Genomic DNA, 25,239 nt, shown 5'->3' with positions numbered 1-25,239 from the left:
GGGATCCTTGATCCCGTCCCTGTGATCCCCCGTTTGAGGGCTGGACCCCCATCCCTGTCCCCATGTGATGCAGCTGGGGACCCTTAGTGGGGCTGGACCTGGACCCCCGATCCTGTCCCTGTGTGACTCAGTCTGTGACTCAGGCTGGACCTGGACCCCATCCCCGTGGGATTCCCGAGGGGGCTCCGTGCTGGAGCTCCGCGGGCGGGGGGGCAGCGGCGCCGGGACCCCCCGAGTCCCACCGGAGTCCGGAGCCCCGGGAGGCGGTGCCGCCCCCGAGCTCCCCCCTGAGCCCCCCCAAAACCTCCCTCCCGTCGGGGCACGGCGCTGGCAGGAGGCGGCTCCGCCGCAGACGCCGCTCGGTCACCGCCGCGCTCACCTCGCGGAGCCGGGGCTGCCGTGACACCGGGAACAGCGGGAGCACTGGAACAGCGGGAACCGCGGCTGCCAGAAACACCGGCACTGCCGGGAGCACCGGGAGCACCGGGACATCGGGAGCCGGGTAAGCGGGCGGAGGAAGCGGCGGAGCCCCGGGACCCCCGCACGCAGCGAGCTGGGGACCCTCGGTGGGGACAAACCGGGGGGTCCTGCTGGAGGGGGCGAGGGCCGGGCTGGGGTCGTCCAGCCTGGAGCGATGGGAAGCCCCGGGAGGACCGGGAGGACCGGGGGTGACTGAGCTGCTCCTCCCCCCAGCCCCCGGCTGGGCTGGGAGGGGTCTCGGCCAGCGGGATCGGGGCGGGACGTGGTGGGGCGCAGCTGGAATGGGGGGCCCAGCCTGGCTGGGGGGGCCCACGGGACCCCAGAGAGGTCTCGCTGCCTCCTGTCCCTGCAGCCCCTTGTCGGGTCACCCAGGGGTGCCAGCCACCTGCTGGGTGGCAGCGGTGGCCCTGGGGCTGTCACGATGGCGTTCGCTCCCCTCGGGGCTGGCAGCGGTGCGGGGAAGCTGAGCAGGCTCATCCAGGAGCCGTGATCCATTGACACCCTGGCTGCTCTGCCTGGTGCTCCCCGAAGTTTCGGCTCCATCAGGGAAGTGACCCGGCGCTGTGGCAGCCCAGGACATGCCCGGGATCCTCTCTGCTGGCTTGGGAAGGACATTTCTGCCTCCGCCGGGCGCGGGTGGCTGGCAGAGCCGAGCCGCCCCCGTTCCTTCACCTCTCACCAGGATCGGGGTCCCCGGCCCAGCTTGAGGCGCACCCCGGCGCTGGGAGCACTGGTCAGGCTGGGAGCAGCCATGAGGGACGTGCTGGGAGCTGGATCCCTGCGGAGCCTCGTCCAACTTGCCTGGATGTGCCTGTTCTCCTCCGTGCCGGTGAGGGCCGGGCTGTGGCCGGGGGCAGCGGGGTTGGCACTGCCGGGCTCTGCCCCCGCGGGGCGGCTCCATCCCGGCTCCGCGCTGGGTCCCTGCCCAGCCCCGGGGAGCGGCAGCAGTTCACGGGGGCAGCTGGGGATGGAGGCTCTGACCCCGCTCTGCGCTTGCAGCACGGCGGGGCCAAGGTGCTGGAGAAGACCTTCGAGGAGTGGCTGCGGTACCGGGACGAGTGCCTGAGAAGGATGGCGAGCGAGCCCTACCCGGCAGGTACCGGCCGTGCCCAGCTCGGGGGCAGCAGATCCAGAGCTGGTGTTTGTCCCTCCTCCAGCATCCTCTGCTCTGGTCACCCACGCAGGGCGAGCCGAGGGACTAGCAGGGACCTCCACATCTCAGATGGGATACCCAGGGCTGGGATGTCCTGGGGAGCTGAGCCTGGTGTGGGGCATCAGCCCCCTCAGGGGTGCTGGGATAGCAGGGCTTGATGTGTCTGTGCCACCCGTGTGTAACCCCTGGCTTTCCCTGTCCCTGCCTTTGGCAGGGCTCTTCTGTAACAGGACATTTGACATGTATGCCTGCTGGCCCGACGGGAGCCCCGGCACCGCCGTCAACGTCTCCTGCCCCTTCTACCTGCCCTGGTTTGAGAAAGGTGAGGATGCCCTCCTGCCAGCCCGGAGCTGGAAGCCAGGGCTGAGCGTTCTGGAGGTGGAGAGGCTCTCAGGGCTCCCCTCCCTTCGCCTGACAGGGGCAGAGGGACCCATCAGGGGACCCGGGGTGAGGGGACGCCTGGGGCTCAGCGCAGAGCCAGCCCGTGCCCTGGCCGTGCCTGCCCGGGAGCAGGGCACTGGGGAGGGTCAGATCCATCATCCCGGGAGAGGGGCTTGGGGAGCCTGGGGGACTGTGCCGGCGCTCTGTCCGCAGTGAAACACGGGCTGGTGAGCCGCAGGTGCGGCACCGACGGCCAGTGGGTGACGGTGAACGGCAGCCAGCCCTGGAGGGACTACTCGCAGTGCGAGGATGAGCTGGAGGTCACTGCTGAGGAGGTGGGACCCTGGCTGGGAGCAGGGGGTGGCCAGGGCAGCCTGGCCGGGGTGGACACGCGCCCCCCTGGGCTCCCTGGCGCTGTGCTCGCCCGCAGGAAGGCGCCCGCCGGCTCATGGTCAGCTTCAAGGTGCTCTACACCGTGGGGTACTCGCTGTCGCTGCTCACCCTCATCTCCGCCCTGCTCGTCCTCACCGTGTGCAGGTGGGGCACGGCCCTGCCCCGCCCTCCCGGCCGTGCCGGCCCCGCCTGACCCCGGCTCCCGCAGGAACCTGCGCTGCACCAGGAATTACATCCACGCCAACCTGTTCGCCTCCTTCGGGCTGCGCGCCACCTCGGTGATGGTGAAGGACGCGCTGCTGGAGCGGCGCTGGGGCGTGGAGCTGCTGCAGGTGGCTGACTGGGAGGCTCTGCTGAGCCACGAGGCAAGTGTGGGGCTGGTGGCAGGGCGGGGACCCTCGCCCAGGGCAGGGCTGGGGCGGGTCGGTGCCCGTGCAGCCCCAGACACCCGCTGGGTGCGTTCTCGGGGTGCCCATGCCCCTGATGGGTGAGGCCCTGGGGAGCTGTGCATGGTCCTGGGGTGCCCATGCACCTGGTGGACACAGTTCTGGGGTGCCTGTGCTGCCCGTGACCCATGGGTGAACTCTTGGGATACCTGTGCACCTGCTGGGTGAGCTCTGGGCCTGTGTGGCACCTGAGGGGTGAGGCCTTGGTGCCACCCATATCCCTGATGGGTGATGTCTGGGCGTTCGCTGGGTGAGCTCTCAGGGCACCCGTGGCTCCGTGGGGGAGCCCTCAGGGTTCTTGGGGTGCCTGTATAACACCACACATCTGGTGCATGAGCTCTTGGGGCGCCTGTGCAGCCTCGGGACGAGCTCTCAGAGTGCTCGGGGTGCCTGTGCAGCACCACACCCCCTGTGGGTGAGCTGTGGGGTGGGGCACAGCAGCCCCACGGCGGCTCTCCCGTGGCAGGCAGCGCTGGGGTGCCGTGCAGCGCAGGTGCTGATGCAGTACTGCATCCTGGCCAACCACTACTGGTTCCTGGTGGAAGCTGTCTACCTCTACAAGCTGCTCATCGGGGCCGTGTTCTCCGAGAAGAATTACTACAGGCTCTACCTCTACCTGGGCTGGGGTAGGGGCCACTGTGGTGCGCGGTGGGGACAGGGACAGTGCCTGGTGTGGGGGCACTGCGGTCCCAGCCATCCCAGCAGGGTGTGGGGTGGGGGCTCTGCCAGCCCGGGTGTCCCCCAGTGCAGGGGTGGTTTCTCAGCTCAGGAGGGTGCTTGGTTTTACAGGGTTTGCTGTGTGACTTGCAGGGACCCCCGTGGTGTTCGTGGTGCCCTGGATGGCCGCCAAGTACCTGAAGGAGAATGCGGAGTGAGTGGGGATGGAGCGAGGGAGGGAGGGAGGGAGGGAGGGAGGGATGGATGGATGGATGGATGGATGGAGGGAGGGATGGGTGATGGATGAATGGATGGATACAGGGATGGATGGATGAATGATGGATGAATGATGGATGGATGGATGGATGGATGGATGGATGGATGGATGGATGGATGGATGGATGGATGGATGGATGGATGGAGATGCTCCTACAGGATGCTCAGAGGCTGCTGAAGGTCCCTGAGCCTCGTGGCTGGGGCTGGAAAGCTCTTAGATCGTGCTGCCCCCAGCACAGGGTGAGTGATGGTGCTGCTCTCGCTGCCCCCGGCAGGTGCTGGGCGCTGAATGAGAACATGGCTTACTGGTGGATCATCCGCATCCCCATCCTGCTCGCCTCGCTGGTAGGGAACAGCTGCCAGCCCCGGGACTGTCTGCACAGCAGCAGCTCCGCCCCTGGCTCCTGGCCGTGGGCAGGGCTGTGATCCCCAGGGAAGCTTCCAGCAGAGGCCAGGAGGGAGAGCTGGCCTGCGGGGACCAGCTAAATGCACAGGGGGTTCAGCATTTTGCTGCCCCCTGGTTCTGGGGGTTCATGAGGGAAGCTGGGGTGCTGAACCCCAGAGAAAGGGGCTGGGGGTGGCCCCTGCTGCTTCCTAGCCGGGATTTTGGGATGGCAGGAGGGGAGGAAGGGCAGCAGCAGCCTTGGCAGCACAGGGGGTGCCATCTCCTGCTGGGTGAGCGTCACAGCCAGGGTGGGGGTGCTGGCTCTGTGTGCCCCTGCCCTGTCTTCCCCTCCCAGATCAACCTGCTCATCTTCATGCGGATCCTCAAGGTGATCCTGGCCAAGCTCCGGGCCAACCAGAAGGGCTACGCCGACTACAAGCTGAGGTGGGCCGGGAGAGGGGCGGGGACAGTCCGGGATAACGGGATAACACCACTCCACGCCCGCCCCATGCCTCTCCTCCACCCGGCACATCCTTAAACCACCGCCCTGGGATTAACTGGGAGTTTTCCTGTCTCCTGACTCTCCCCCAGGCTGGCCAAAGCCACCCTGACCCTCATCCCCCTCTTCGGGATCCACGAGGTCGTTTTTATCTTCGCCACCGACGAGCAAACCACGGGCATCCTGCGCTACGTCAAGGTGTTCTTCACCCTCTTCCTCAACTCCTTCCAGGTGAGGTGGGAGCGAAACAAATCCCTGCTGTGGGCACACCACGGAGCAAAGATCGGGGGTCCCTCTCTGAGCTTGCTCTCCCTGCGGTGCTTCCATGGGAAGGGCGGCACAGTCTCCGCCACCCTCTGCCCTCGACAGCGCGAGCAGCTCAGCCCTAAAAGCACCCAGAGGTGGCCTGGGGGGAGCCTGAGCCCAGCCCAGCCCCAGGAGAGGGACAGCAGGGGCGGCTCACTCCTGGCTCTCCCTGCAGGGCTTCCTGGTGGCTGTGCTGTACTGCTTTGCCAACAAGGAGGTAACGTCCCTGTCCCTGTCCCGTCCCTGCCGCTGCACTCCTGCCCGGCTCCCCCTCCCTGTGCCTGCAGGGAGGGCACGGCCGGGGGTAAGGCCCTGCTCCCTCCTGTCCGTGGCAGGTGAAGTCCGAGATGAAGAAGAAGTGGCAGCTCTGGAAGCTCGACCACCCGGTGCTCTGCTGTGCCCAGTGAGGCGGTGACCAGCCAGGGCAGAGGGGCTGCTGGCCACAGTGGCCACGGGCCCGGCTGGAGGGTGGGAGGCTGCAGGCAGCTCTGCTGGGCAGTGCCCCCCGGGATGGCCGGGCGGGGACCGGGGTGGCTGTGCCACGCTGGAGCTGCTGCAGGGGACATCCCTGCTGTCACCCGAGCAGGAGGTGGCAGCCCCGGCCCTTGCTCGTCGCTGTCCCCTCGGCAGGGCCCCACCGGGGCTGTGTGGGCAGCGCCTGCTGCTCCCTCCCGCTGCCTGAGCACCAGCAGAACCTGGCAGCCTCCCCCAGGACCCTCCCACCCGGCGAACCCCTGGGCCAGGCACAGCCCCTGTGGGATCGCAGCAGCCGCGGGGAGCCTGATCCTCAGCGGTGGGAATGGGCGATGCTGCCCAAACCCTGCACCCTGGGTTGCTCCTCAGCCAGGGCTCCCCTGTCCTTCCCTGTGTGCCAGCCCAGCACCATCTCCAGCACCCTGACACTCCCAGGCATCCCCAGCCACCGTGTAAAGCTCCTCACAGCGAGGGGCTGCTCCTGCACCTCCTCCCCACCCTCATCACCAACACAGAACAGCAGCACCCATCCCCTCCTCGCTGCTCTCCAGCTGCACAGACCCCCTGGTGCCCCCTCACTGTGGGCAGAGCCAAGGATGGAGCCTCAAAATCACTTGGGAGTGAAGCATTTGAGAGCAGCAATTCACGGGGGCAGAGCCCAACCTCCCCCTCCCAGTTCAGCTTCCAGCCCAGCCTCCTCCTGCCTTGTGGAGATAAAGTTGATTTCCAGGCCTGGCAGGAGCTCAGGAACCTCTTTGCTGGCCAAAGGCTAAAATCCTGGCACTTTGCTTTCCAGTGGGGTGCCAAACATCATCCCAGCCCAGCAGGCTGTGGCTCCCAGGAAGCCCAGGAGCAGGGGAAGCAGCCGAGGTGGTGTGGTTTGAGCAGGGCTGCTCCTGTCCTGGTCCTGTGCTCTCCTGCAGGAGTCCAGAGCAGCTGGACACAGCCCCAGCCCCTCGCTCTGATCCTCAGGAGCAGCTGCCAGAGCTCGTTCCCACTGCATTCCTTCCTTTGCAATGCACAAGTGCCCTCCAGGCTGGAGGAAGGGGCTGGGATGCTCCAGGAGCTGCCCATGGACACAGGAGGCTCTCCAGGTCCTGCCCCTTCCCTGGCAGGCTGGGGAGCCTCTCCCAGGGCCCCAGGAGGAGCTGCCTGGAGCACACAAAGCAAAGAGGCTGCACCAGGCTGGAGTCACAAAGGAACACTCCTGGATCGATGGAACCCCCATGAGACCATTTTACACATTAACTCTCTTTTCAGATGTAAATAAATATTTATTTTTCAGCAAGCAGAGCCTGCTGCTTCTGTCTGCTCCAGGGGAGTGAAGGGCTTGGTGGGCACAGACAGCTGAATCTCAGAATGGACAGGGGTGGAAAGAACCTTGAAGTCCATCCCATTCCAGACCCTGTCATGGGTAGGGACAACTGCCACCATCCCAGGTTGCTCCAAGCCCTGTCCAACCTGGCCTTGGGCACTGCCAGGGATCCAGGGGCAGCCACAGCTGCTCTGGGCACCCTGTGCCAGGGCCTGCCCACCCTCCCAGGGAACAATTCCTTCCCAATATCCCATCTAACCCCGTCCTCTGGCAGTGGGAAGCCATTGCCTCTTGTCCTCTCATTCCAGGCCCTTGTCCCCAGTTCCTCTCCAGCTCTCCTGGCGCCCCTTTAGGCTCTGGAAGGGGCTCTGAGGTTTCCCTGGATCTATCTCTTCTCAGGTGAAGAGAGGAGCCAGCTCTCTCTGTTTCCAGCCCCTGGATTGCAGTACCTCCATGGCTTCCTCTGGACTCTCCCCAGCAGCTGCCACTGGATTCCCACATCCCCCACGGAGGCAGTGCTGGGATGCCAGGGATGAGGCACTCCCACTCCCCTGAGCCTGCAAGCTCCTGGCAGAGCAGGGAAAACCCTGTGTGCATTCCTGACTGTCCTGCAAGAAATCAGGAACTTATTCAAGATGCCCCAGCTCCCTCCAGAGAAACCCACAGGCCACACACAGGCTTCTCAACTTTTATTAATTTATCCAAATCAGCAAATGCTATTTTTCCTCGGACAGCTCACCTTAGGGTAGCACCAGACTCCTGCTGCCTGCACAGCCACCCTGGCTCCAAGGAATGCTGCTTCACAGCCTGCAGTTAAGGGATTGCCTCCTGGGGGTTACCCTGTTGTAGGAGATGCCCTCCCTGCTGCTCCCTTGTGTGCTCTCACACCTGGGCTCTCCTGCAGCACCTGTTTGGGGCCTTTTTCCTTCACACACACACACACTGCCACATCTCCTTCCTTTTCCCAACACTCTAATCTATTGGATAGATCGTGTTAATCTCCCCAGTCTCCCTTTATTCCAGCCTCAGACTTAGCAAAGCCAGCCCCAAATCCCTGTAGTCCCCTTCCAGCCACTGTTCTGCACAGACCCTGTTCTAAGGGCACTGCTGAGCCAGGGCTTCCTTGGCTATCCAGGTGCCCCCAGACCCTTTCCCTTAGGATTTTTTGGGGGGGATTTGCCTTAAATTCAAGGGAAACAGCACTAACAACCCCATATTACTGCAGCCAGAGGCACCACCAAGGCTACGGCGAGACCTTGGCACTCCCCCCTTCCTCCAGTGACAGGAACAGGGGACACAGCCCTGAACACCTCCCAGCACAGCCTCAGCCCTCTGAGGAGTTTCCTGGGATGCTGCAGGAGGAGAATTTCCTCCACCTCATCCAAACTCCTCAGGGTGAAGCTCCTGCAGCCTCCTCCTGCAGCTGGCACTGGGTGCCCACGTGCTCCACAGATTTACTCAAGATGAAAACAGAGTGCCTGGTGCTGAGGGTGGGAGGCAACCACGGGCAGGGAGCAGCACCCAGAGGGGGACACTGCCAGGCACACAGCAGCACAGCTGAGAGGGACCTGCCTGCTTTGGGACAGGGGCTGGCTCCAGGAAACACAGACCATTTGTGCCCCTGCCTAAAGGGACTCAGGCAGCTCATAAGAAGGGGTGACTAGCTGAAAAAATGGAGCTGGATGGGGTTTTATATTTGGGATGTGTCCATGGTCCAAAACCCAGAAGGAACACACAGTTCCATCGTTTTCCCAAAGGGGCTTGTCCTGATTCACCAAGGCCATCACTCATAGACTTCAGATTGTGACTGTAGTGTTTTTCCCCCTTACAGGATTCAGGAATAAATGGGAACACAGAGTCACTGGAAACCACTTTACACCAAGGTCCCTGGCACCAGACCCCTCAGCCAGTCCCAGGGACAGGGCAGCCTGTTCCTGCAGTGCCTGTCCTTGGCAATGCCCACCCAAGAATGCCCTGGCAGAACTATTTCCCAACACCAAAGCCTGCACATCAAAGGCAGGCAGTGGCAAGGAGAAAAGCTTGGCAGCACAGCTCCATCTAAGCTGTGGCTCCTTTGCCCACCTCCCATGGTGGGCACCCTGTTCCTGCTCTGCTGCCTTGGCATTCCCCTGTTTGCCAGAGCCATGGGAAGCTCAACAGTCCCAGCTCTTCCTTCTCTCCCCTGTCTTTCCAGGGGAACATCTGCCTTGCTGGGATCTTGGCCCTGGCAAACCAGGCCAATGACCTCTGCCATAAAGCACTGACCACAGGCCACATTCTTGGGGATGGAGTAACAGTGATGTCCTGCTTCTGGCCAGGACAGGGTTCGTTTTTGCAGGACCAGGACCTCTCCTGTACATTTCGTTATTACTGTTCCTTATCTCATTGCTGTTTGCAGTAAAATGCTTTTATTTCTACCAGTGATCTTCACCTTTTGTGCCTGCAGTTCTCCTCTCCACCCCAGCCCAGGGCAGGAGGGGGAGCGGGTGAGTTGGGAGTGTTTCAGTGAATGCCATTCCTAAATCAGCAACGTGATCACACCCAGCCCCTGAGGACAGCAGGAACCCAAAGTGAACAGAGTGGGCTGGCTGGAGGAACGGGCTTTGGAACCCAGATCTGGGGTGGCAGTGGAGCAGACATTCCAACTAGGAACAGGGCTGCACTTTGAACTCCATTGCAGCTCAAAGAGCCAAACATCACAAACTCCACTCCCTTCACCCCTCCACAACAACCTGCCTTTTTAATTGCCTCAGATCCATTCTCTGGGCCAAGCCTCATGGCATAGGAAGAGCCAGGGACACATTTCAGAGGTCCTGGGGAGCTTGGGATGCAGAAAAGGATAATGAATTGATTGCTGTGTGCAACTGTCACCTTTCTACCACCACCCTGACCTGAACAACAAGGGCTGCAGGAAGCTTAAGGCAGACAAAACTTCCAGGCTTGGAGCTCCTCCTCCAAACCTAAACCATTGAAACAAAGATCCTAGGAGCCTCGAGCCAGGCCCCAGGAGCTGCTGGTTGTTGTCCTCTGCTGTCCCTCGTCCTCCCAGCTGTGTTTTCTGGTGGCCACGGCCTCCTCCGTGCCCCGCCAGCTGCGGTGGCCCCCGGCAGAGCCGCGGTGCTGCCGGCACGGCCCGTGCTCCCTGTCCCAGGCACACTCAGCTTCCGGGTGGAACAGTCACCCGACGTCGGTATTCCTGCAGCCACCAGGAGAGAGGGGACAGTCACCCTCTGCGGGGACAAAGGGGCACGGGGGCCACGGGCTTTCCAAAGGGAGAACCAACCAGAGGGCACACAAGGACCAGTCAGAGCCCAGCCCCTGTGTGTGGGCTCCGAGCAACCTCTGGGCATGTGGTAGTGAGGGATGGTGTCCCCTCAGTGCCACCGCCCGGGACTGGCAGGGAGGGATGGTGTCCCCTCAGTGCCACCGCCCGGGACTGGCAGGGAGGGATGGTGTCCCCTCAGTGCCACAGCCCGGGACTGGCAGGGAGGGATGGTGTCCCCTCAGTGCCACAGCCCGGGACTGGCAGGGAGGGATGGTGTCCCCTCAGTGCCACCGCCCGGGACTGGCAGGGAGGGATGGTGTCCCCTCAGTGCCACAGCCCGGGACTGGCAGGGAGGGATGGTGTCCCCTCAGTGCCACAGCCCGGGACTGGCAGGGAGGGATGGTGTCCCCTCAGTGCCACAGCCCGGGACTGTCAGGGCAGTTGTTCCCACTCACCCTCCTGGCTTGGCTATGGCTTTGGCCGGCTCTGCCCACTCTGCCCCAGGGCTTGGAGCCTTTGGAGGTTTTGAGTCACAGTCTGCAGAGCTTTTCCTGAGGACAAACCAAAGGGAAAAAGCAGCGTTAGGAAGGGGCCAGGAGGCAGGAAAGAACAGGCTGCACTCAGCCACTGCTGTGCTGCCTTCCTGCTCTGAAAACAGGGCTGTCTCTACTGTCTGCAAGTTGCTGGGATAATTTCCTGTCACCAGGAGAACAGGACACAGGATTAGGGAACCACTTCCCCAGCAGCTCTCACCAGGAGATGCAGGGACCACCCCTCACCCCCACCTCTCAGCCTGGACCTGTCACCAGGGGATGATGCAGAGCCCAGGATCTGCAGCAAGAACAGCACCAACTCCAGAGCTCAAGACTTCCCTGAACGAGCAGGGATTGTGGGGTCTCTTCCAAGAACCACTCCAAGCCACCAAACCCCACCCAGCCAGGCCTCCCCCAGCACAAGAGTCCCTCCACATGCCCAGAGTCCTTCCCACCTTACCCATCTCTCCCACACACTCCTCCAGCACAGCTGACAGCTCAGGCAAGCTCAGGGACTTCAGGGAAGGTGGCCACCCTTCCAGCACTGCAAGGACAGGGACACAGTTAATCCACCTGCAGCTCTCTGGGACAGAGCACACAAGTGTTGCTGGGAAGCATCCCCAGCCAAAGAGATTCCAGTTAGGGTTCTGAATCACACATGAAGAGAGCTGGAGCTGCCTGTGCCAAACTGAGGAGTTTTCTGGCAATTCCACCATTTAGGAATTTACGTTTTTAGTCTGGCTGGATTGTTTATTAAGAGATTCTCAAAGGGATTAAGTGTAGTGGACTGAAATCAATAGGATCTCTACTTGTCTCACTTCTAAAACACAGGCAGCAAAGAACAGGTCACTAGGAACATGTCACAGGCAGCAAGAACAGAGTCTCAGAATCATGGAATGGTTGGGGTTGGAAGGAACCCTAAAGCCCGTTCCATTCCACCCTCTGCCATGGATAGGGACACCTTTCACTAGACCAGGCTGCTCCAAGTTCCATTAAACTTCCAGGGATCATTTACCAACTCCTAGGGATAAGGAGCTGCTGGGTCAGGCCTGCCCAGCCACAGAGGTTTGTCCCCTGGATCCAACAGCAAATTCTCCCAAACTGGGTTAAAGAACCAACCACATCTCCTGGTTCAGACTCTGTTGCAGTGCACAGGGTGGTAACAAACCCGAGGTGCAGCCACAGGTCCCTGAAGCAGGGCTGTCACTGGGGCCTGTGCTAAAGCTCTGCATTTTTACCCACAAACACCTGCCAGACCCCAAACCTTGCTGAGAAACTCTGCAAGTTCCACTCCAAATGCCCTGAGAGCTTTAAATGCTCCTCCTGAGCAAGAAGAGTTTGTCTGCTCGTCCATTCCCAACTGCCTGACCCTCAGCAAGGACAGACAGGCAGGGAGTTTGCCCTGGGCTCTCCTGGGCTCAGCTCCTCCCTGCAGCTGCTCCTCACCTGGGCGCTCCCCGGGCCGCCGGCTCTCCCCGGTGCCGCGCTGCTCCCGCGCTCCGTCGCCCGCGCGCTCCGGGGCCAGCCGGGACGACAGCTCTGCCTGGCAGCTCCTGCCAAAGCACACCAAGGCCGTCAGCAGGACACAGGGACACGCTGGCAGTGACACTGCCCACTCCTACAGCCTGCAGTACCTGCACGGGGTGCCCGGGCAGCGCCTCTAAGGCCCTGGGTACAACCTGCTCCTTGCTGCTTCCCGGGAAGAGGAAGTGGTGCCTCAGCCCAAGCTCGGGGCGCTGGCACTGCTCAGCTCCCAGCCACTGCAGCCACAGCCAGCTCTGCCCCGTTCACAGAGGAGCTGTGGGGGGACAAGACAAGGAGGGGCTGGGGTGAGCAGTGGGAAGCCCGAGCCAGGGGCTGTGCCTGGTCTGTGTGAGAATCAGGCCCAATCCAAGGTTTCTGAGGGCAAAGGAAATGACCTCAGCACAGTGTGAGGGGCACCCAGGTTCTCATACTGTCATCAGCATCCCACCAATTCAAGCAGGGTATGTTCAGAGCATGGCAGAGCCCTTCTACAGCAGCCTCAGCTCCTCAGTAAGGGGAAAAATTCATCCCCCTGCAGTAGGAACATGCTCTGCTGGGTTTCTGGGTCCAATTTAGCTCACCCTGGCTTGGCAGCAAGCAGACCCCACTCCCTTGGGCTAGGGTCCATAAGCAGCAGGATTTATGCCACTTTCAGGGATGTCCCTGTTGTATCACTGGACAAAACAAGGCCCATGACAGGAATCCAACTGGGGCACAGAGAAAAGCAGCACAAAGGCAATAAAAGGAGTGTCAGGAGGTGGGACAGGGCAGATTATTCTGCCAGATGTCACAGTTGTAGGAAAAGTATTCTTCACCTGCAAGTCACTGCCCATCCTTTGACAGGATATGGGTTAAAAACTCCTTTTTGTATTCACCTGATCAAAGTTATACCCTGGGCACTGGCTAAGCAGGTCTCAGCCTTTTGGTTGCTTCTAATTGAAACAGGAGCACCCAGCACCCCCTAAAAAGGCCAATTCCAGCTCATGTATCTGACCACAGCTTCACATGTGCTCCCATGGCTGTGGCTTTCCATTAGGGAAAGTCAGGCAGGATCCAAATGTGTTCAGGTGCCAGGTGAGCTCTGCTGCCTTACCTTGAGCATCACCTGTATGGCTGCCAATATGACCCCAACTCCCATTTTCCAGCAGTCTCAGAGGGAATGACTTACTTGATCTGATCCAGCAGGACTCCAGCATCCTTGGTGATGGCCTGGGCCTCTCTGAGCTGGCCCTGGATGGCATTCCAGGTCTCATCCCGCTCCATCAAACAGCTCTCAGCCACTGCACGCAGCTTCTGCTCCTGGCACACCTGGCCCTTCATCACCTGCACCTCTTCACACCTCTGCAGCAGAGCACACTGGGGATCAGGCTGGGAGCACTGAACATCTGCTGCTCTCGAGTCCCTGCTATTTTAATGCCTTAGGCAGCCAGAATGTTCCTTTCCAGTGGAAAAGGAAGCTGGATGAAGCTCATACACTGAGTACAGGTTCTCTCCACACTAAGCCCAGCCCCACAATTATGATTCTCCCTTCCTCTCTGTTTACAAAGTTATTTGTGAGTCCAAATTTCCCAAACCAACACAAGTCTGTTCACTGTGATGGCTGCACAACTTCATCATAAATATAATACTACTGAGAAAGAGTAGGGATTTGATTCCTGCCCCTATAGTTCTCAGCTGGATTGGGAACAGACACAAAGGAGCAGAAAAGATGAGGAGGGGATAAAGCTGTACTTGTGGTGTACCTGACACCAAGCGTGTTCACTACAAGTGGTGGCTTGAGGTGAGGGAAAAACATCAGAGGCACAACAAAAACACAGCACAGATCAGTCCCTGCAGGGTGCAGGGCCCTGAGGAGCTCGCAGCAGCCTCACCTTGTGCAGCTGGATGGCCAGTTCCTGCATCTCTGCCTCCAGCCGGTCGGCGTAGGCCAACTCCAGCGCGTCGCTGGGCGGGCGGGCGCTGCTGTGCCAGCGCGCGATGGCCGAGGTCATCTTCCTCTTGGGGCCAAACAGCCTGGGGGATGCAACCAACAGGGGTCAAGCCCTGCACCACCTGCCCCTGAGCCCAGCAGCATGAGGACCATGAGGTTCGTGAGGACCATGAGGACCTCTGCAGCATCCTGGTCTCTCCAAGGTACCTCCAGAAGCAGGAGCGTGTTACAGCCGAGGACACGGGGATGTCATGTTGAGTGCAGCCAGAAGAGAGCAGCACTCCCCAGCTAAACCTTCCTGACTAGGGTTGGACATGGTTTGTAGGGGAAAGCGGGGAAGGACAGGACAGACACTCACGTGATGCCGATTTCCTTCAGGTCACTCTCTGTGAGGGTCAGGAAGATCCGGAGGTCCACGTCTTGCTCCTCAAACACCTGAAGGTACTTCAGGCACCCAATCTCATCAAGGAATGTTGCCAGGTCCTGCAGCCCAGACAAAACAAACTTATTTATGCCCTTGCAACAAAAGCATCACCACTCCTCCTAATCATAAATATCTGCTTCCCCCTGCTGTTATAACACCTTTCTGGGTTCCAGCAGCAACCACAGCTTCCCATGGTTCCCTCCAGTCACACACAGGACTGGCCTCTGCTGCAGCCATGGCCTCTTCTAACAAGTGCAGAGCTGAATGACACAGAACCACCCCACTGCCAGGGCTGATAGCCCACCCACAGGCCTGAAGGGTCTTGGAAACCCCTCCAAGCAACAGCAACATCTCAGCAAACAGCTCTTCTACAAGAAATTGCCGTTTCACAAGCGTTTAAGTTTGGGCAGAGGTTTGGAATCCAAGGTGTGTTGGTGACCTTGGGAGGGCCTCCCAGGCCTGGTACAGTGCCAGAGCCTGCAGGACAAGTGTGTGCTTACCTGGGGCCCTGTGTAGGCGGGGGGCTCAGGAAGGGCCAGGTGCTGGCTGCAGCCCCCAGCCTTCCCCAGGCAGTGGCTCCACTGGCTGTCACTGTTGCTGTAGCGGGCCTTGCCCTTGAAGCTCTTGGCTTGTTTCCGACTTGGGGGGCTGCTGGTGTGATCAGAGTCCTGCAAGAGGGAAAAACCACCCACAGAATGGAAAGGATGATTGTGCAGACATGCCAGGATCAGGGGGGCTGACAAGTGTAGACTCCTCCAAGACCTAAAGGCCCTTTTGTACTGCAGCACCAGAGCTGCCTTGACCCATCCTCTTCCCCTTCCTTGTTTTCCTGTCCCTAGAACAGCCTTTCCTCACCCAGTCTGGTCCTACGGGCTCCCATGGGAGTAGAATTACCCAGGGGTGAAAGCACTGCCCCAGCTGAAGGCAGAGAAAGGAAAATCCACCTCATTGCTTTCCAAGGAACCTTCACTGCTGACTCCTGGGACTCTAATTAGGCATTCACTGCTGCTGCTGCTGCTCCTGACAGTTCCCAAGCTGTTGCTGGACAAAGCACTATCCTCTGGAAAGGAACAGGAAAAAAATGTTGAAGCACAACTTCATTACATTCTGGTTTCATTACCCAATTACCAGCAAAACCTCCAGAGGTGTAAAGGAAGGGGAGATCCAGGGGAAAGCTTCATGTGCAGCACTCAGGATACAAGATGACCCTGAGGCAGAGATTTTATATCTCATCCCCACCACTCATCTTTCCCCAAGTCTGTTTGCCACCAGAGATACTTTTGGAAACAGCCACGCTCTGTCTTCTTCCCACCCTCCTTCAGATTATTTGTACAAAGTGATGAAATTACCACCCTGAGCTTTATCTGCTGTAGCTAAACCATCCCAGCCTTCCCTCAGCAGAGACATTCCAATCTCAGCATCTTATGGGAAAGGAAGGCCTGGACTCAGACCCAGGTGTGCACTGCAGGCTGGGCCATTTCTGAGACAGGGACTTACCCCTGCTGCTGCTGCTCTCCACGTCCAGCTCGTTGATCGGGGAGGTGACGTCCCTGTTGCGGATGACACCTGACTCACAGCTGCCATCGCTGCTGAAGGTGACATAGCCCTGAGGGGGCACCTGCTCTGTGTGCAACAGCAAGGGAGAACAGAGATTAGGAGGCAAGTTAATCAGGGAGGCTCCTGCAGAAAATATAACCACTTCTGGAAACAACCGAAATGAGAGACTGCTCACAACAAGTCTCATTCTAAAAAGCACAGAGAGCACCTGGGAAATGCAGGCTCCTGCAGTTTCCTCACATGACCCCACAGCACATGGACTTCACTTACATGCTTACATTGAAAGAAAGTCAGAGAAAACACCTCACAGCAGAGATGTAACTTAAACAGCAGCATGTAAGATGTACCTTAAACAGATGTACATTCCAGCAGTCCCTCTCCTCTTTATACCCAAACTATGAGAGAAACAGCTGCTTAAGAGAACCAACCCCTGCAGCTGTGCTAAAACACCAGGAGCACCCCACTGGCATTTCAGAAGCTGACAGTATCATTCCAATACAGCCTGAGGGATAACACAGTTTCCCTTGTGTTTAGGAAAATGAACTGAGCTTTGAACATGCTTTCAGTAAGTCCATAATCTTGGTTATTCCAGCAACCACTCTGAGAAATACCTATGACAGACAGTAAAACAAACATCCTAGCACTGCATCCAGGATGTCTGAACTGGGATCATCTTTTCTCTTGGTCTATTGCAAAGGTTTTGCAATTTCGTTTTTAGCAGAATTTCAAACATCAGGGAAGGCAAATTCCACAGGTTCACTCTCACGATCAATGATTTCTTGGTCACTGTGAGCACCCCCATCATCAGCTTCAGAAGGGCTCTCAAACTTTTGAGCCTGCCTCAAAAAGGGAAACTGAACTGTTCTCAAGAAAAGCAACTGAGGTGAGAACAGAAAAGTATCCCATTCATCAACATCCAGCCTTGACAAAAGAGTTCAGGAGGTTTTCTTTCTAACCCTGACACTGGATAGTGAACACCTTCATACAAAGCTATCTTTGTTCTGTACAAACCACACATGGATCCCAAATTAAAAATGGATAGCAGGAACAGCTGCAGTGCATTTGAGTCTCAGGGGACTGTCCCTCAGGTTCCCAGCTCTTCTCACCATAGCAAGACTGCTTCCTTCCCCCAATCCCAACTGCTGTGATCTTGGCCAAGGCCTGGGGCCCCTCGTGGATGCTGGGACCCTTGGTCCTTCGAGCAGGTCTCTGTCTCTGGGGAGCAGAACATGATTCATCTGAAGAACTCAGCTCCTCATAGTTACCTGTAGTTCAAACACAGGTTGTTAGCAGCACAGGAAGTAATTTGCCTGCTTTACCTACTCTGTAAGTGCAGTGGAAAGAAAAAGGGAAATAAAGAGTGAGGGTGAAACAGCTAACCTAGGTCAGAAAGGGGCCAGCAGACAAGAGTTGTTGGATTCACGCCTCTTCCATCCTCAGAAATGCTGCAATTTCCAGAACAGACCAGGTAGCACTACCCCAACTACACAGTACAACATCCTTTCAAACTATCAAACACCTCATTTCAGGTTCCATCTCTAAATGAACAAGGTCAAACATCTGTTACCTGGACCTCTGCAGAAGACCTTGGGCACTGGGGCTGCATGCAAATCTATCAGCCCCACAATCTTGGTGTGGCCATACTTCATGGCCAGGGTCCGTGCTGTGGCTCCAGTGTTATCTCTGACATCTGCCTTCACTCCCTGCAGAAAAAATACCTGTTTAAGTGCACATGGCAGAGGGCAGTGTAAAAATATGTATGTGTATTAAAAAAAAAAAACAACAACTGTCTTAGCTCCTCCATCAGCAATACAGGCTCACCTCTGACAGAGAGTTCAAGCTGCACTAATACCCTGAATGCCTTTCTAGTCATCTCCAGGCTCTCCAATTCCTGAATGCCAAACAGCCCAGGGCTCCTGTTCATTGCCACTGAGAGCTGGTTTGTTTGATCTGAAGTGTTTTGTATTGCTGCCTCCTTCTGGCAGTAAACTGGACCAGTAAAACTGGATTTAAACCAAACGGTAAAAACCCTGCATGCTCATGAGCTTTTGGAAGCAGATGTCCACTAGCCTGAGCATGCAAGCCTGGAAACACAATAGAAAAACTACAGCTTCAATTGTTTTCTAATTCAGTTATTATTCAGTTAAATCTGGACAGTCAGACCTCACTCCTATTCCTGCAGGGCCAGTGTAAAATCATGGTACCAGCCTGCAGAAAGCAGATATTTTGAAAACAGTCCTGAAAGTCTGGGACTTCAGAGGTGACTGTCATCAAGGAGCAAACAAAACACTGTCAAAATATGTGTGGTGTCAAATTTGTGGTGGTTCCTCTGAGGGCTGTAACCAGAAACTTTCAGCCACACAGAGAACTGCCAGGACACTTACATGATTGAGAAGGTACTGCACAATTATCTCATGGCCAGAAGCAGCTGCTTCCATCAGAGGTGTGTATCCATACACTGGCTCCCTGGGGAGAGAACACACACACGGGCTGCTATAGCCACAGCTGAACTGTGCTGCAGTTTTGCCATTCCCTAACAGAGCATTTCCACCCCTCAACCTTTGCTGAATTGTAGAATTCCCTGCAGAGATTCAGTGATCCTAAATTGGCTGCACAGCAATAGATTACTCTTCCAGCTACAGATCTGCCTTTAAGAGCCCAAATCAGTTTTGCAGGAGCTAATAAAGCAAGAACATCTTGTTGCCCTCAGGCAATTCCATGTGCATAAATGTGTGGTGGTCCCCAAGGCATGGGAATGCAGGGCACACATCAAAAACCACCCTGAACTCTGAGTATATAAAATAATCAATAGAAAGACTTATGAAGTGCACTTGAGTTCAGAAGGTGTCAGTGTTTAACTGTTAATTAAGCGAGCAGTAAATCTAATTTCCCTTGATCTTAGTTTAATAAACAGTGACAGCATGGGCAGACCTCTATTCAATTTGCAGGTCACCTGTCCCTGTATAAGCCACACATCCTAAGGAACAGGGGGAAGACAAAAGCAGGTGTCTGTTGGAGTGTGTTCATCTGCCAGCAGTTGCTTTCATGCTGAATGACAAATGACAATGAAATGACAGATTTCTCCTTACTTGCAGTTGGCATTTGCCCCATTCTCCAGTAAGAACTTGACCATCTGCTGGTGCCCGGCGCTGGTGCAGTGGAACAAGGCAGTCCAGCCATGGATGTCCTTCATCTCCAGCTCTGCCCCTTGCTGCAAGAGAACAGACAATATTCCGTATTGCACCTGCTCTGCTCAGGCTTTCAGTCACTGCCCCTTTATGCTGGGACACAGGAGATTATATTAAATCCCACCACGAAGAGGAACTCACAACAGAACACAAAGTGGCAGCTTATGGATAACCCCACCATGAGCCTTTAAACCACGTGCTGTGCTTTAGCTGTTTTTTATAGGATACACACCTGTAGAAGGAAGTAAGCAACACTCTCGTTGCCACAGCTGGAGGCCAGCATGAGGGGAGTCTGTCCTTCGGGGGTGGGGATGTTCACGTTCACTCCCGCTTCCAGCAGCAGGTGCACGATGTTGTCGTGGCCAATGTAGGAAGCGTACATGAGTGGGGTCCAGCCCCCACAGTTCCTCTGGTTCAAATCCAGGTCTCCACTAAGGAGCAGAGGAAAGAAATCACATGAATTACTCTGCTGGAGCTGTGGAGCACAGCTGGCTTCCACAGACTCTTGTTATCACCTAGCACTGAAGCCTGCATGGGAATTTCTACCAGCTCCAGCACAACCTGCCCCAGATCACAGAAGGGTGTGGGGTAGAAGGGACCTTACAGACCACCTCATTCCACCTCCCTGCCATGAGGGGGACACACCTCCCCCTAAAATACTAAGGAGGTAATTTTTATCAGCAGATCTGCCCCTGCAAACTTTGTGCCAAGACGCCTTTGGGGGCCCCAGTGACGTGTCCCTGCTGCCCCAAGTGTGGCCCCGGGCCGTGCCCTCCCCAGCCCCGCTCACCGCTGGATGCAGTCCTGCACCACCTGGTACTGCCCGACGGAGGAGGCGGTGTGCAGGTCCAGGGGCACGTCCAGCTCCTCCCGGGCCTGCGCGTGCCCCACGCCGTGCCACATGGACAGGCTGCGGCTCAGCAGCTCCGACTCGCTGGCCTCGTCGCTCAGCTCCGACATCCCGCCCTGCCGAGCCAAACCACAGCAGGCACTCAGCTGCTGATCCCCACATCCCACACAGCTACAGCTCCAAGGTGCCACGGGCCTGCAAGGTGAGGCCAGCTCAGATGTGGGGGTTTCAAATTCTTACCTCAACTCTGATTGACTCCTCAGCCCGAAGCAATAACTGTTGCTGAGAAGATTTTGCTGCAAGTTTTCTCTTGCTGCAAGGAACTCTGTGATTCCAATACACTGGAAAAATAAAAGGCAATAATGCTAAACCCCACATCTTTCAATTCTCATTTTAAGACTGCGGAAGCAGTGGTTTTATTTCCTCCCTGCCTAATTCAAACATGCCTAAGGCAGCTTTGAATAACCTCTGCAAGAGAAGACTAAACATCTGTTTAAGAGCTGAAGGTAGGTTTAGTGTTATACAAAAGGATGTAATTCTTGCTCTGCATGTTTTACAATGTAGCGAGAAAATTAAGAATTCATGTGTCAGACATTCCTGGTCTTGTCCATCTGTCTTGCAATCCAGGATGGCCCTGATTAAATTAAGACACAGTCATTCATAATGACAACTGCCCACTGCTCCCCAAAACACTCTGTCACCTGAAAAGGGTGCAGCCTCCACTGTCATCAGGTTGTAAGCAGATTTATTTATTGTTTCAGCCCTTCAGAGGCAGCCTAGTCCCACCTCAGTGAATCCTGGAAAACGCTGAAACAGTGGGAGCAGCAGCACACCTGCCCATTCCTTATCCAAACACACCCCCCTCCTGCAGACACAACTTCACTACACAGCTCCTCCAGCTCCAGGACTGCCTGACAGGTTATCCCAGCCTTAGGGAGCAATTTGAACCTCTATCATTTGAACCTCTCACAGGAGAGGGTTCTTGTCTGGCACTCCATGAAGAGCTGCTCAGCACAGCTGCATCCAGCAGCTGAGGGCTTCAGCTGCAGCTCCAGGACACAGAATCCAACCCCCAGAGAATTCCAGAGGTGTTTGGGTTGGAAGGGACCACTGGGTGCCATCTCACCCAACCTCCCTGCTCAAGCAGGGTCCTCTGGGCACATTACACAGTCTGTGTCCAGGCAGGCTTTGAATATCTCCAGGGAAGGAGACCCACAGCCTCTCTGGGCAGCTTGTTCCAGGCAATCCCACGGGATTGCTCTCCCCTCCCTGCAGTGTCACTGCTCACCATACAGCACTCCTGGGGTTTGTCTGGTCCCTCCACCAAAGCCAAGCCAACATAAAGTCCTTCTTCTTCTTCCTGGTAACTTCTCACCAGTTTAATTCCTTTGATTCATTCTGGGGTCAGGCAAATGCCAAATGTGGCATTGGTGAGGAATAAAAGAGAGCAGGAACAGGCTTTTCAGCAGCAGTTGCTCCTCAGATTTCCGCAGCTGTAACATTTCAAAACCATACTCCTGTTTTCTGAGCAACTGGGAGTCTTTGCCTTGCAAGCACCAGCCCATTTTCTCATAAGAAAACATCTTTAATTCTACCTCTTGACTCCCCACCTCGATCCTTTATCTCCCACCTTCCTTTTCTTCCCCTCCTTCATTCTCAGCTTGTGAAGACTACAAAAGCACCACCTATTCTACTTAATCAGCTGGTAAGAAATTATGCCCCTTTGAAAATATCTGTAAAAGCACCTACTTTGCCAGACAGCAGCAATTTGGACAATCCAGAGGCCTCACTATAAATCTGCAGAGCACAAGGGAAAGGAGACCTCACAATCAAAACACAAGGAGAGCTAAGTGGATCATAAGGGGGAAAGTAGGATTTTCTCACTAAAACAGATTAAAGCTGCCCCAGGAAGGCTAAAAGGCACAAAAAGGAAAAAATCCAGGGCAGTTTGTAGAAGCACATTTAGGTGCAAGTGAAGCTCATTTTCTCTACCCTCCTTGTTAATTTGGTACATGAATTATAAACCACTCAGGTGTTTGGTCTTTGTCAGAATCAGCCACTCTCGGGTACAAGTTACCAATGCAGCCTTGGTAAGGTGATCCACAGTCAGCAGGGCAATAAGGACAGGACAAAACATCCAGGACATTCAGCCTCACTCCTACACCTCCCCTGTGCTCTGCCTACGTATCTGCTTTTTGATTTCTATTTTTTTTAAGCTCTGAGATTTCCCTCAGACTGAACTTCAGCAGGCTGACAGCTCTGCAAGCACCTGAGGACAGCTGCTCACAATCTCCAGGACAACAACAGTGATCAGAGCCCTCAGGACTGAAACGAAAAGACCTTAATGAGACAAAACTGGGGTTGTCTGGTACAAAGAGGAGGAGCCTGGAGGGAACAGGACATGAGCATCCAATGCACAATAATCCATATCATAGAATACCAGGATGGTTTGGGTTGGAAGGGACCCCTGTCCTACCACGGGCAGGGACACCTTCCACCATCCCAGCTTGCTCCAAGCCCCATCCATGCTGGCCTTGGACACTTCCAGGGGCAGCCACAACACACCCTAAGAAGCTCACACCACAGCATGGAACGTTTTAGAAAAAGCCCACAAAAATCCCTCTAAAAGTAAACACAAGATTACTGAGGGACATTGGATTACTAAGAATAAGTTTGACAAAGATCTCCTGAACATTCACAGCCTGTTCCCCTGCTTTGGAGCAGAGTGACCAAGTTCACAGTTGTTAGAGACCTGCCTCAGCTCTGCTGTCCTACTTGCAGCTGGGACAGAGTTCATTGTCCTCCCAGCAGCTGGCACAGGCTGGTTTGCATTTAGGATGAGAAGAATGCTGATAACAAACTGATGATTTGGTTGCTGCCATCCAGTGCTTACCCTGAATCAAGGACTTTCCACTTTCCCATGCTCTGCTAGCAAGGAGGTGCCCAAGAAGCCGGGGGGAGCTGACCCAAACTGGCCAGAGGGACATTCCATTCCACAGAACATCACTCCCAGTATATGAACTGGGGAGCTTGCCTGGGAGCCAAGCCAAGCTCCATATCCAATCACAGCTTGGATATGGAATGGGAATCAGCGGGTGCTGAGCAACCATGTAACTTTTGAGTTTATTTGGGGTTTATTTTCTCATTATAATTATTATTATTATTATTATCATTATATTTTACTTTGCTTTAATAAGTAAATTGTTCGTACCTCAAGCCATGAGGTATTTTTACTTTCTTTTCTGATTCTCCTCTCCATCCCACTGGGACGGAGCAGGGAAAAGCAGCAGCCTAGTACTTGGTAACCAGCTGGGGTCAAGCCATGACACCTGTGAGGCTGCTGTTATTATTATTAAGTTTAATCCATCAGCACTCAGCTATTTATCAGGGTCCGAGCTCCACAGTGCTGGGGCACAGAGCAGGCAGCAAACCCCACACTGCCCTGGATTTGGAGTCTGCTGTTTGAGCAAAACACAAGGCAGAGAAAAAATAAACTTAGTATGAAAACTGATGCAAAAAGCACCTTAGAGCCACGCTACAATAAATGGGAGGTAATTTGAGAAGCAACCAGCCCCGAACACAGAACAAACCCAACACTGCCCATTAATCACCCTCAGCAGGCACTGCTCAGCTCCAGGCTCTGCTCAATTCACTCTCTCACATCCTCTCCCACAAGCACAGGTGACATCCACACATGTCCTTCTGTCCCAAAACAGGGGCACCCAAGGCAGCACAAGCATGGAGATTGCTGGAGGTTCCAACTGAGCCAGCAAACTGACAAGAGAGTCATGGAATATCCTGGGTGGGAAGGGACTCACAGGGATCATGCAGTCCAACTCCCGGCAGACACCTTGAAAACCCCATCCTGGGCATCCCTGGCAGTGCTGTCCAAACATTCCTGGAGCTCTGGCAGCCTTGGGACTGTGCCCATTCCCTGGGAAGCCTGGGCAGTGCCAGCACCCTCTGGGGGAAGAACCTTTCCTGAGATCCAACCTAAACCTCCTCTGACCCAGCTCCAGCCATTCCCTGTCACAGAGATCAGAGCTGCAGCCCCTGCTGAGCTCTGCCCTCAGTCTCTTCTCCAGCTGAACAATCCAAGCGCCCTCAGCTGCTCCTCAGACCCTTCCCCATGCCCGTGTCCCTCCTTTGGACACTCCCAACAGATTTAAATCCTTCTGATATCATGGTTGCTCCCAGGACTCGAGATGAGGCCTCACCAGAGCAAGAACACGCTCCCCTTCTGCTCCTATTCTATTTCTATGCTCCTGTTCTATTTCTACTAAATCCAGCAACAACTTATTGGAGAGAGTAAAAAAAGCCTTGTTACATTCCTTTTCAGGTACAATTGTTACTGGCTCAACCACAACAACAGGAACCAGAACATCTCATTTTTGCAGTGTATCATCTGCTGCCTGACTCAGCTGGCACAAATCACAGCTGCAGGAACCACATCAGGTTCCTGAGGTGGGCGACAGAAAATATTCCTGAACCCACAACACTCGAGCTCAATCCTACCCACGCTGTTGAAAATACACAAAATACACCAATCTTCATCTTTTAATGCTTGGACTCAATGATCTCAAGGGTCCTTTCCAAGCTGAGTGATTCTACCACGAGCCTGCCACTCTCAGGCACATTAAAGCACATCAAACAATCTCAGAAGAACGAGGTACGAGGCACAAAAGCACTCGAACAGCCGCATCACGGAGCACATTTCCCCTGTCCGGGCTGTGCCTGCCAAAGCAGCCGGACACGGCACCCGCAGGGCTCGGCCCGGGCACACAACAGCGCTCCCGAGGGGACCCAGCGGGCGCCCCGCGGCTGTTACCGAGCGCCTCACAGCGAAACGGCTCCGGGGGCGTCACCCCCGCACCTGCCGCCCTCGCGGCCCTGCCGGCACCGCGGCCTCGGCACCGCAGACTTCAGCGAGCGGGTACGAACCGCTGCGGCCACGGGCCCACCGAGGACGAGGAGTGCCCGGGGCCGGCCGCAGAGGCGAGTGCCGCCGCTACTGCTCTTCCCCGCTGTCCCGGTGCCGCTGTCCCGTCCCGGCCCCGCCGCTCCCTCACCTGCGCCCCGGTGAGCGCCGCCGCCGGAACCAGTCCCGTCCGGGCAAGGTATGCCGGGAGCGCCCCCGCCCTCCCGGGCGCCGGACTACAACACCCAACAGCCCCCGCGGCGCCGGGCCAATGGGAGGAGACCG

The 25,239-nt window shown here is 56.5% G+C and overlaps 2 protein-coding genes across 3 annotated transcripts; one reads left to right on the top strand and one right to left on the bottom strand.

Moving 5' to 3' along the window:
* The first annotated feature begins 339 nt into the window (after window positions 1–339).
* LOC134559722 (glucagon receptor-like) lies at window positions 340–9,643 on the top strand. The gene is made up of 14 exons (XM_063414796.1): window positions 340–502; window positions 1,163–1,309; window positions 1,480–1,576; window positions 1,848–1,955; window positions 2,228–2,349; window positions 2,445–2,551; window positions 2,616–2,776; window positions 3,324–3,479; window positions 3,664–3,724; window positions 4,062–4,131; window positions 4,527–4,615; window positions 4,763–4,901; window positions 5,152–5,193; window positions 5,312–9,643. The coding sequence occupies exons 2-14, from the start codon at window positions 1,232–1,234 to the stop codon at window positions 5,381–5,383; spliced, it is 1,302 nt and encodes a 433-aa protein (XP_063270866.1). The 5' UTR covers window positions 340–502; window positions 1,163–1,231; the 3' UTR covers window positions 5,384–9,643.
* ANKS3 (ankyrin repeat and sterile alpha motif domain containing 3) lies at window positions 7,076–25,210 on the bottom strand. Of its 2 annotated transcripts, XM_063414795.1 has the most exons (18): window positions 25,106–25,203; window positions 20,277–20,377; window positions 19,977–20,152; window positions 19,419–19,617; window positions 19,088–19,209; window positions 18,383–18,464; window positions 17,566–17,701; window positions 17,105–17,263; window positions 15,939–16,064; window positions 15,386–15,501; window positions 14,942–15,109; window positions 14,376–14,500; window positions 13,959–14,100; window positions 13,256–13,428; window positions 12,010–12,116; window positions 11,024–11,107; window positions 10,486–10,581; window positions 7,076–9,961 (listed from the first exon to the last, which is right to left on the bottom strand). In XM_063414795.1, the coding sequence occupies exons 3-17, from the start codon at window positions 20,144–20,146 to the stop codon at window positions 10,499–10,501; spliced, it is 1,992 nt and encodes a 663-aa protein (XP_063270865.1). In that variant the 5' UTR covers window positions 20,147–20,152; window positions 20,277–20,377; window positions 25,106–25,203; the 3' UTR covers window positions 7,076–9,961; window positions 10,486–10,498. The 2 variants fall into 2 exon arrangements, 1 of the variants encoding a protein (XP_063270865.1); XR_010082570.1 differs by lacking the exons at window positions 7,076–9,961; window positions 10,486–10,581 and adding an exon at window positions 12,198–12,361 and having other exon boundaries at window positions 11,092–11,107; window positions 25,106–25,210.
* Window positions 25,211–25,239: the final 29 nt, after the last annotated feature.

The sequence above is a fragment of the Prinia subflava genome, chromosome 17, assembly GCF_021018805.1.
Source record: "Prinia subflava isolate CZ2003 ecotype Zambia chromosome 17, Cam_Psub_1.2, whole genome shotgun sequence".
NCBI classification, from domain to species: Eukaryota; Metazoa; Chordata; class Aves; order Passeriformes; family Cisticolidae; genus Prinia; species Prinia subflava.
Note: the sequence above shows the minus strand (reverse complement) of the source record. Positions and strands in the feature narration are given on the sequence as shown.

What these genes read in the sequence shown, in the direction of transcription:
- LOC134559722 (XM_063414796.1), top strand. Translation starts at nt 1,232, where the DNA reads ATGAGGGACGTGCTGGGAGCTGGATCCCTGCGGAGCCTCGTCCAACTT. An exon ending in TGGAGGTCACTGCTGAGGAG is followed by an intron (nt 2,350 to 2,444) that starts GTGGGACCCTGG and finishes GCTCGCCCGCAG; the next exon opens with GAAGGCGCCCGCCGGCTCAT. An exon ending in CTACCTCTACCTGGGCTGGG is followed by an intron (nt 3,480 to 3,663) that starts GTAGGGGCCACT and finishes TGTGACTTGCAG; the next exon opens with GGACCCCCGTGGTGTTCGTG.
- ANKS3 (XM_063414795.1), bottom strand. Translation starts at nt 20,146, where the DNA reads ATGTCGGAGCTGAGCGACGAGGCCAGCGAGTCGGAGCTGCTGAGCCGC. An exon ending in GTGCAGGACTGCATCCAGCG is followed by an intron (nt 19,618 to 19,976) that starts GTGAGCGGGGCT and finishes TCTGCTCCTTAG; the next exon opens with TGGAGACCTGGATTTGAACC. An exon ending in AAGGAAGCAGTCTTGCTATG is followed by an intron (nt 16,065 to 17,104) that starts GTGAGAAGAGCT and finishes TGTTGCACACAG; the next exon opens with AGCAGGTGCCCCCTCAGGGC.